General features: G+C 50.0%; 1 protein-coding gene and 1 long non-coding RNA gene across 2 annotated transcripts; one reads left to right on the top strand and one right to left on the bottom strand.

Moving 5' to 3' along the window:
- LOC149751274 (uncharacterized) lies at positions 1 to 1,603 on the bottom strand. The gene is made up of 2 exons (XM_089927544.1): positions 1,333 to 1,603; positions 1 to 1,250 (listed from the first exon to the last, which is right to left on the bottom strand). Exons 1-2 carry the CDS (start codon positions 1,510 to 1,512, stop codon positions 345 to 347), a joined length of 1,086 nt encoding a protein of 361 aa, XP_089783670.1. The 5' UTR covers positions 1,513 to 1,603; the 3' UTR covers positions 1 to 344.
- A 5,640-nt stretch (positions 1,604 to 7,243) lies between these two features.
- Positions 7,244 to 8,066, top strand: LOC113461030 (uncharacterized). The gene is made up of 2 exons (XR_003382961.4): positions 7,244 to 7,461; positions 7,583 to 8,066. It is a non-coding gene; the product is annotated as an uncharacterized LOC113461030 (long non-coding RNA).
- Positions 8,067 to 11,076: the final 3,010 nt, after the last annotated feature.

The raw sequence follows: 11,076 nt of genomic DNA on the forward strand, positions 1-11,076 counted from the left end.
TCGGATGCCTGGCTTAGCGCCGGAAGAATTTCCCGAGGCCTAACCCTCGGATGCCTGGCTTAGCGCCGGAAGAATTTCCCGAGGCCCAACCCTCGGATGCCTGGCTTAGCGCCGGAAGAGTTTCCTGAGGCCTAACCCTCGGATGCCTGGCCTAGCGCCGGAAGAATTTCGGGAGCCAGGAGTCAGCAAGACGCTACCGAGAGTTAAAAGAAAAAGAAGGACGAAGGCGAGATGAAGAAACATTCAACTTGCATTAATTTTCATTGTTTCAAGGCCGAGGCCCATACAATTTGGCAAAACCCCGGTATACAAAAAAAAGAGAAGACAACGAAAGGTACAAGAGGTCAGCTTGGAGGAACTCCCGGGTCGGGAACGTCGGGCTCATCCGCAGGAGGTAGGGAAGCAGCAGGAGAACCAGCAGGCAATGGCGCCGGAGAGGAGTCGAGAAGGGAAATCTCGCTCAGGTCAACTTTGGGGTACTTAGCCGACACCCTTGCCAGGCCCTCCTCGAAGCCTAAGATAAAGGCTTCGGCCCCCGCGTCCGACGCGTCACGGACAAACTCGTCGGACTGACGATAGGTCTGTACTGCCTCCGACATATCATGAGCGAACTCGGCGGACTGGCGATAAGCCTCTACCGCCTGACGCCCGATTTCCGCACTCCTCTCGGCCAGTGCCGCCTCTGCCCGCTCCATAATCTGGGCTTTCGCCTCCAAGACCTTCGCCACAATCCGGCCTTCCGCCTCGGTGGAGACCCTCAGCAGCTCAGCCCGAGCCTCCTTGTGCTTCGCTTCGGCAGCAATGCGAGCAGCCTCAGCCTCCGTCAGGCGCGAATGAAGCTCCTGATCGCTCGCACGGGACTTCTCCAAGGCCGACTCCAATTCGCCCAGCTTAGCTTCAAGAGACCGAATTCGGTCGCGGGCGTTGTCGGCTGACCGCTGGGCCTTCTCCCACCTCTCCCGGTAGTCGGCAGCCTTCCGGGACTGCTTCTCGGCCCGCTCATCCGCCTTCTTGACCTCGCCCTCGAGACCCGAGGCAAGCTCCTGAGCCTCCAACAGCTGCCTCTCGAGGGCAGCAAAGCCGAGTGCCCGCTCTTCGGCCTCCCGGAGCCTCGCCTCGAAGTCCCCGGTTGTCCTGCCTGCCACAGCCTGGCCTCCCTTTTCCACTGCTTTCAGCCGGTCCTCGGCCTTCGCCAGAAGCCCCGCCTGTTCCTTGTAGCACTCCTCCAGACGGATCATGTACTGGGCGAGCTAAGAAATAGGAAAAATAAGGGAGTCAGGCGGAGAACAACAGAGCCAATAAATGGTGAAAAGCGGCCAGAAGAACACTCACCGACATAAGACAGACACAGCTGGCAGCCCCAACGTCAGAGACCTCCAACTCCCGGACCCGCCGACGGTCCTTCTCCAGCAGCACTGTTTCGATGAGATTTCGGGCGCCATCGGTAGTGAAGGCAGACCCCGATTTCTCCCCAGAGCCGGACGGTGGTTCTGCAGCCTTACCCCTATCCATCGCCTGGGGAAGAGTCCGGCCGATCGCGCTCGGGGCGGGGGTCACCCCAGGAATTGATAGGGTCCCGCTCGGTCGGGGCCTCGGCGCGTCCCTCCTCGAGTCATCAGGAGCCGACCGAGTCTAAGGCCGGGTCGGGGACCGATCACGTCCGACCCGTCCGTCTCGGGCAGGCTCGGATGATACCTCCGGAGTAGCGGCAATCTTACCACCGGAGGGCTGATACAGCGTCAGCTGCCGGTCCGTGCCCACGACGTCTCCCTGATCGGTGGGCCCGGACTCGTCGGTCGGCGTCGGAGGCACCTCCTTACGGGACTTCTTCGCCGGTGGGGCCCCGCTCGGAAGAGCTCGTTTCCTCCTCTGGGCTGCTTCCAGCAGGGACGCCCTACCAACAGCCTTTGTCTTCACCGACCGCATGACGTCGTCGATCTCTGCAAAAAGGATGGGATAGTCGGAGACGGAGAAACCAAAGGAAAGAACGGGACGAAAGAAGGGAAAAAGTCAAGAAAGAATCGGTGGCAGACTCACGGTCGGTGGGGACCGAGCTCAGACCGACATTCACCAAAGTATCCTCGGAAATAAGGCGGGCCACCGGGGGGAGCTGGCCCTCGGCAACCAACCCCTTCAAGGCGGCCAAGCCATCAGACTCCTCCCTTGACAGTCTCGATAGGCCGATCGGAGACTTCATCGGGGTCTCCCAGGTCACCCTGATTTCCCAAGAGGGATCTGCATCAACAAAAAAGAAGCGCTCCTTCCATTTGTGAATGGAGGTAGGAGCCTCCTTGACAAGGCCGCATCCTCGCCGCGCTGCGAAGCACCACCACCCTTTGTCCTGGGGGTGGCCGCTCAGGCTGTAGAACTCCCAAAAAACATTCAGGGTGGCGGGGATCTCGTGCATACGGCAGAGAACCTGGAAGACCGTCAGGGCCCGCCACGAGTTCGGCACCAGTTGCGTCGGTGCCACTCTTAAACCCCGTAGCACCTGCATGACCAAGTCCGAAGGGGGAAAGCGGAACCCGGCCTAGAGAATGCCCTCATTGATGGCGATCTTCCCTGGAGGAGGATGGGACATCCTCTCCTCAGGCCCCGGGAGCGTGGCGTTGCAGGCCTCGGAAAGGTGGTACCGAGCCACGAGTCTGTCTAAGTCTGTGGCGACCAGCTCCGACTTAATTTGGTCTGCCCTCACTTCGCCCATTCCTAATGGCCAATAAACCTACGGTCAGGACGGGGACAGGAAGGGGGGAAAGACCGGAGCGACTGGAGTACACTAGTATAAGAGGGGAAAGTATGGAGAGCCCTAAGCTGAAGAATGGGGAAAACTCACCGGAAAAGAGGTAAGAGCGGCTCCGAGAGCGCCAAAGGAGAAACGAGCGAACAGTCCGACGGCAGCAACAGCGGCGCAAAGGGGAAACTTGAAAATATCTGTAAAGAAGAAGACGGACGGGGAAAGGCCCCCGATTAAATAGGCGGAAAGGCAAGTGACGCCTCAATGACGCCAGAGGACGCCGGCTGCCGAAGGGTCGCTCGCGCCCCAAAGGCGAATCGACACCATTAAGGAAGGATGTCCGCCGAAATCCTCAGACTGCCGGGTCAGCAATAACCGCCATACGCCATAAAAAGGGCGGGGAGCTCGAAGCGCGCGCGCCTCTCCGAGGAACGGCGGCAATCCCGAAACATCACTCCCTTCACCTGTTCCCCTTCTGGTTCCAGGCTCGGAAGTGGGGGGCTACTGTTACGGGGGAAATAAGCCGCCATGCCCCACGTGACCGGCACGCGCGCCCAGGAAGACTATGGCTGCCCTTTGATCCAGCAATCCGACCCCGAGTCGGATATCCTTGGCTCCGCAGCCCGACCCCGAGTCTGCTGCCCTTTGATCCAGCAATCCGACCCCGAGTCGGATATCCTCGGCTCCGCAGCCCGACCCCGAGTCGGCTGCCCTTTGATCCAGCAATCCGACCCCGAGTCGGATATCCTCGGCTCCGCAGCCCGACCCCGAGTCGGCTGCCCCTTGATCCAGCGCTCCGACCCCGAGTCGGAGATCTCTTGATAACGACAGGCTATTCCCCAGAGGCACGCCGCGGCCTCCTGCTCCACTACTCCCTGCAACGGCTGTATCTGATGCTGCTCCACGATCTCCTGCATCAGCCGTACAAAGCGGAGCCCCACTATGCCCTGACGTGGCCGTACCCGGTGCTGCTCCACGACGCCCTGTAACGGCCATGTCAGTGGCCACACCATCGTGCCCCACGATAACGAACCCCCCTGAGAGACCCCCCAGCCAGGTATATATGCGGCTGGGGGGAGAAAGGGGGGAGGTGAGCAATATCTCCCAGAGCACTCTCTTACTTGCGATTATCACCTCTCCTCCTCCTCCAATCTCCTCTGACTTGACCGTCGGAGGGCCATCACCACCCTGGTGGTGGTGCAAGGCTTGTTTGCAGGTTTCTTGGCGGAAGGTGGAGCGCAGCCAACACCAACCAAGACAACTCAGACGGAACCCCGTTCACACCGCAGTGCCAATCGTTCACGGTTTGGACCACCAGCAACAATATCCTAGTACATTGATATATTATGTTATATAATATCAAATTATGTTATATTATTATGTTATAGTATACAATATTATATTACTATAGTATAATAATATTATACTCCATTACAGTTGTTGGGGGGAAAAATGGACCACCCCACAAATATAATTAAAGCATCCAAATCTGAAAGCAAGCTGGAGCTCATGCAGGTCGAGCTCAGAAGACCGAGCTCATGAAGGCCGAGCCGAGCTCATGCAGGCTGGACCGAGCCGATCTCAGAAGGCCGAGCTCATGCAGGCTGAGCTCATGCAAGCCAAGCCCAGAAGGCCGAGCTCGTCGTCCACATGCTGCGGCCATGCCCTGCAGCAGCCTCACCGCACCATGCTTTGCTTGCCGGCCACGCCACGACATATCAATCAGGGACCATATCCTGCTACGACTGTCAACAATTAAATGCGCACGATCTCTACGAACATCCAGCCAGCCCAAAATCTCAAGCCATCCACGGCAACTCATTAATTCACACGATCACGCCCAATCATGACTGTAACTCATTAATTCGTCCAGTCACATTACAGGTAACCCTGTATCCCTTCTATAAAAGGGAAACTTCTTCCTCTTGAAGGGGATTCTGGCTCTTTGACTCCTGCATGCAATATCTCTCTCTTTCTCTACAAAAGTCCCCCTCTGATTTAAGCATCGGAGGGCCAGCGCCGGGAACCCTGGCCACCGGCTTTTTGTAGGTCCTCTGAAGGACGCAGCCCGCCGACGCGCCACTCACCGGAGCTCTCTCTCCTCAGCCAGTGGTCACCCCCGGGTCCAATTTCCAGCAACAGTTGGCGCTAGAGGAAGGGCCCGAGTTGTAACCATGAAGCTAAGGAGTAAAGGAGCCTCTAACGCCTCCTGACATCGCGCACCAAGTCCTGGACACTCAGTCCAGAACCCATCACCAAGGCCTCCGGCAGATCAAGCTCCATGGATCCACTCTGAATAGTTTGACATGCTGGTGCAACAAGTCCAAGCACTCACTGCGGCCCACACTCGACGAGGAGGAAGCTTGTCATGTTCGTGCCCGCCCATGCACGACGAGCCCCGGCGGTTCCGAATTCCACGCACGACATGCGAGACCCACGCATGACGAGCTCAACGTCATCTTCGAGTTTCCCCAAGCCATGTATGGGTTTGGTTGCGAAAGCATGGGACGCGGGGAGCCACGTTGAGCGGAGGAAGAGACTTTTACCCGAGCCATCTCAAATCAGGCACGACTCTCGCTGCAATGATGTGGGATGTGGAGGGAACCAGTGAGAAGTAGTAGTCTGAGTCTCATGTCAACGAGTTGGAGGGGAAGAGAAATAAAAGCTGAGGTCAGGACGAGGAGAGTTATGAAATTTTAAAACAGGATTGTAAGCCTCTATGGCAATAGGTCGAAGAATGCAAAAGATGACCTACGGGTATCTCTATCTCCAACGTCACCCCGCTCCGAATAGGGGCGCACGATTGCCAATGAACGAGGCCCGTCTTCTTTATGGATTTCTAATAATGCCCCGACCAAGCTCGGATGCCCCGACTAAGCACAGGGCGCCAACTCGAGGCCACCACTTCGACGACATTTCGACAACATATTTTGCGACATTCAACGCCATTTCGATGACATTTCGACGCCACTTCGACGATACTTCGACGCCATTTCGATGACATTTCGACGCCACTTCGACGATACTTCGACGCCACTTCGACGACATTTGACGATATTTTGACGACATTTCGACGCCACTTCAACGCCATTTCGACGACATTCGACGCCACTTCGACGATACTTCGACACCATTTCGACGACATTCAACGCCACTTCGACGATATTTCGACGACATTCGATGTCATTCGACGCCTCCTACGACGATGCACCCCGATCTGAGTGGGGGCATCCTGCTGAGTCGACCACAAGCCAAAGAAGGCCGTTGAAGTCGACCTCGAAGCAAAGTCGTTTATCTCGGCTTGGACACCGTTAGCCCCGACTGCACGAGTGGTACACCCTACTTAGCACATATATCTCAATAGACATTTGGCTATATTACGGGATGATCGACGACTAGACTACTTCCTTTGCCCGAACCAAAAAGCAGCTCGAACTCCGAAGTCGGAGAGTAGTGTTTGGAGGGAAAATGGACCACCCCACAAATACAATTAAAGCATCCAAATCCGACAGCAAGCCTGAGCTCATGCAGGCCGAGCTCATGCAGACCGAGCTCATGCAGGTGGAGCCGAGCTCATGCAGGCCGAGCTCAGAAGACCGAGCCGATCTCAGAAGGCCGAGCTCAGAAGATCGAGCTCAGCAGACCGAGCCGATCTCAGAAGGCCGAGCTCATGCAGGCTGAGCCGAGCTCATGCAGGCCGAGCCTAGAAGGCCGAGCTCGTCGTCCACATGCTGTGGCCATGCCCTGCAGCAGCCTCACCGCACCATGCTTTGCTTGTCGGCCACGCCACGACATATCAACCAGGAACCATACCCTGCTACAACTGTCAACAATTAAATGCGTACGATCTCCACGGATCTTCAGCCAGCCTAAAATCTCAAGCCATCCACGGCAACTCGCTGACTCACTCAACTTCGTTCAGTCACCCATGACAACTCATTAATTCACACGATCACGCCCAATCATGACGGTAACTCATTAATTCGCACAGTCACATCACAGGTAACCCTGTATCCCTTTTATAAAAGAAAAACTTTTTCCTCTTGAAGGGGATTCTAGCTCTTTGACTTCTGCATGCAATATCTCTCTCTCTTTCTCCACAAAGCCTCCCTCTGATTTAAGCATCGGAGGGCCGGCGCCAAGAACCCCGACTACCGGCTTTTTGCAGATCTTCCGGAGGATGCAGCCCGCCGATGCGCCACTCACCGGAGCTCCTCTTTCTCAGCCATTGGTCACCCCCGGGTTCAGTTTCCAGCAACAACAGTAATATTATACTATATTATATATTTATATATTATATTTTATTATGTTTTGTTGTATAATACTATGCAATATTTTTTATGATCATTTTGTTATACCAAAAATATTTTTTTAATTTATTTACCAAACATATATTAAAATTTTACAGTATTTTAAAAATTTAATTACTAAATAATAAATAATATTTTATAAAAATTCTATTTTAAAAAATTCTACACTTGAAAACTCTATTGCGAGAATGTCATGCTGCTTTATTACCCATTTGTGCAGTGACAGAGCGCAAACTTATTTGGAAATAAGAGGTCTAGCGTTCATTTCCACTCAATTTTGAATCATTTTCCTTTCCAAATCTCCAAATTTTTTCACCAAATCAAAGTATTTTTCCATCCGCCTCCTCACCACCACCCCTCTCTAATCTCTATCCGCCTTCGTGTTGTGCTGCACTGATCGGCCCCTGTGCTTCCAAAGTTGTTATTTTCTTCTCCCTCCTTCGTTCGTCCTCCTCCTGGATTATAATGAATATCGTACTCCACTAGAATCCAAGCTGGTGTCATCATTGTCTTATCATCTTTATTTCTTTCTCTCCAGTCATGTCACCACGGGTGTCAAGGCTTTGACACAACCGCAAGGCTCCACGACATCTTTATTGGCGGCGAGGAGGTGGTAAGGTCATCATTCATCCCGGCATCCCAAGCTCCATCATTTGCTGGCCTTCTGTGTCCGACCTGGGATCCGAGCAAAAGGTGCTTGCTGAAATGTTTTTTATGAAGAACGCAAATATCTCTGGAATTCCATAGGTCTATGATTTAAATATTTGCTGACATATCTTAGTTGAAATGCTTGTAGCATAAAGTCTATTTATGTGGGCATAAGATGCTTGCTGAAATGTTTCTTAAAAATTTGGTCTTGTTTGGTTGAAATGTTCGTAAGACTAGCTTATCTAAATGAGTATGAGGTGTTTGTCGAAATGTTAGCGCTAAGCCATGATTGTTTGTATTTCTCATGAACTTCGTATGTACTGTTTGTTTAAACGGTAGATTCTGTATTATGATGTGACTTCGCAGATTATTCAGATATGTTTGGCAAAATATTCCATGGGCTTCCTACTAACAGTATATTGAAGACATTTGAATGTCATTGGCTCGAATAGGCAGTAGACTTGCTGCCATGTATGTCCTTAAATCCAGTCGCTGCGTATTTGAATTATCTATTTATCCTGACAGGGTTTTGATAAAAGTGATACAGATTTGTTCTATTGTTCAGCTTGGCTTCTTGGAGTGCAAAGTGGTTTTAGATGGCTTTTAGATTTATTGCTGGGCAGCCATAAGATATTCATATCTATGATGCATCTATTGTTTTTTCGCTATTGACTAATATTACATTTTTATCTATCAAAATAACTGCTGTTTCTGGACTGTTATCCAAACATTTTCCCTCCTATTATGCAGCATCATTGTTGGGCTACTGACCACCATACATGGATTAAAACAACTCGCAAAAATGTGGACCAATTCAGCTAGCACAACGAATTAAAAACAGCTAGATGGCATTAAGAATAATAATTCACATTACTTAGACCACATCCACCATAACATGTCCTGAAAGAATCCAAATATAGATTTCTGTAGCAGGAATGCTTCATATTACTCATATCTTAAACCGTAAAGTTTTATATATTACCCGTAACAATCAAATATGTTACATACTACTCATAACAATCACACGGCTAGTTTACAAAGGTCACTTTAACTTCAGCATGGGTTACAAAACTATGTTTCTTCTTCATTCCACCTGCATGAATGCCAGCTAAATACCAGCTGCAAGAACTATTTTGCAGAACTTCAGCAGGAATACCAGCTGCAAAGAAAATCAACAAGTAAGTTTTAATTACTGTGAAGATACCCAAGCAACAAAGCGCCACCAATAATAATAAACAACACTCAAGACCTCGACAATGCATACTTGTAGACCTTCCTCCCTTGAGCTGCTGTTTCCTTTTCCATAGCTATCTTTTCCTTAGCATGAGAAATTTGTTCCTCCTCTTTAGCAAAACATGTCTCTTGCTGAAGCCTTGTAAATTTCTCTACAATTTTTGTAGCTAACACAATCCCATATTTGCAAGTAGGAGGATGAATCCACTCAAAGCGCTTGCATTGCTCATTAACCTATAAAGCAATGTTCCAGATAGTCAAATTAGCTCTTACATCTAACTAGAAAAACAATAGAAATCCAAAAACTAAAGAACTTGCCCCATATCTAAGTACCGTCTTCCAAAATTTTCCATCATCTATGATATCTTTACATTTGAGTATTTTTGCCACAATCATCCAAAATCACATTTGAGTATTTTTGCCACAATCATACAAAATCAACCTATTATTGGTGTTGCCTATAAATGACAAGCTTGAATATATGGTTCACAACACCTACATCCCCTCAATCTAAGAATTGTTTCAGAAATTCATCATAATCCATCAACATGTTTCAAATGGAAATAAAAATTGCATTATAGCTTACTAGATCGATTCTTTCTTGGCTATTGCGCATGTGGGTGAAAGAGTAGCACAATGCCCAAAATTCAAAAATTAATAAAGTATAATACTAAATTCAGTTATGTAGTTGAGCTTAGGTAGGTTAGGTGCTACTTCTTAAACCACAGGCGAGCTTAGGCGAAATTGAATCTTATGACATATGGATAATCTGTAATTATCTCATTATTTTATGAAGAAGTTAAGTGATGAGTTCTCAATGTAAAATCTTGGTCACATAAATTACTTTCTCGCTTGGAAGTGCATTGGTTCCATAGTGGGTATTTCTAAATCAAGCTATGGATGCCTCCTACTTGCTTAGCACAAATGAAAGATTGTAGACCTATCTCTACACCAATGGCTATCAAAAATAGTAGATGATTTAAAATCTTTTGAAGATCCTTATTTATCAAAATTTAGTTTGTGCTTTATAATATTTCACACTCACTTGGACATATCATGTAGTGTCAATTATGTATGTCAATTTATGCACGCACCAATAATACTTTATTTTTAATTTTGTCAAGGCATCCTTCAAAGAAACCCATAGACCACGGTATTCGCCTTCCTCCCACCAACCCGATCGTCCTTTATACCTTTTGAGTTGCAGTGTGAACAGATTGCCCTTTCCCATGCCGTTCAACTATTGGTTACTGTACCTTTTCATAAGGAAACCGTATCTCCTGGATGCCAAAAAGTAATGGGTAGTTCTATATACACCCCCCCTATTGCTCAGGACACCCCCCAAAAACCAAAAAAAAAATACCCAAACTAACCTTTAGTGTAATTACCATATTGCCCTTGAAATTTTCTCATACACCCCCCTTCCTCCTCCTCCGTTTCGTTTTGAAAAGAAAAAAAAAACCCCTCAAACCCCCCTTAAACCCCTCCTTCCCCGTTCCCCCTTCTCCTTCTCGTCGCCGGCATTCTCCCGATCTCCGACCACCTCGCCGGCTTCTCCCGGAACCACCTCGCCGGCTTCTTCCGAAATTTTTTTTTTTCACGGTTCGTGCTCCGTTCGGCACTGGATCGCCGAACAAAAGGCTTCTGTTCGGCTGAACAGTGCCGAACAGAAGCCTTCTGTTCGGCAACCCTCAACCGAACAGATCTGTTTGGCTGCACAGTGCCGAACAGAAGGTTTCTGTCCGGCACTGTTCAGCCGAACAGAAGCCTTTTGTTCGGCGATCCAGTGCCGAACGGAGCACGAACCGTGAAAAAAAAAAATTTCGGAAGAAGCCGGCGAGGTGGTTCCGGGAGAAGCCGACGAGGTGGTCGGAGATCGGGAGAATACCGGCGACGAGAGGGAGAAGGGGGAACGGGGGGGTTTTGGGCGTTGGCGAGGTGTTTTGGAGGGGAAGAGCGGGGTGGGGGGGGTTTGGGGGGTGTAGAGAGCAATTTAGGTGAGGGGGTGGGGAGGATGGGGGGTAATTTAGGAATTTTTAATTTTTTAGGGGTGTCCTTAGCAAATGGGGGGGTGTAGAGAGTATTTAATTTTTTTTTAATTTTTGGGGGGTGTCCTGAGCAATAGGAGGGGTGTATATAGAACCACCCAAA

The sequence above is a fragment of the Phoenix dactylifera genome, chromosome 15 (genome assembly GCF_051530095.1).
Source record: "Phoenix dactylifera cultivar Ajwa chromosome 15, Ajwa_hap1_PhDact_Kaust_v1.1, whole genome shotgun sequence".
In the NCBI taxonomy this organism is placed as follows: domain Eukaryota; kingdom Viridiplantae; phylum Streptophyta; class Magnoliopsida; order Arecales; family Arecaceae; genus Phoenix; species Phoenix dactylifera.

Coding starts and splice junctions, on each gene's coding strand:
- LOC149751274 (XM_089927544.1), bottom strand. CDS start 1,512: ATGGATAGGGGTAAGGCTGCAGAACCACCGTCCGGCTCTGGGGAGAAA. Junction 1,251..1,332: donor GCTGTGTCTGTCTTATGTCG/GTGAGTGTTCTT, acceptor CCTATTTCTTAG/CTCGCCCAGTACATGATCCG.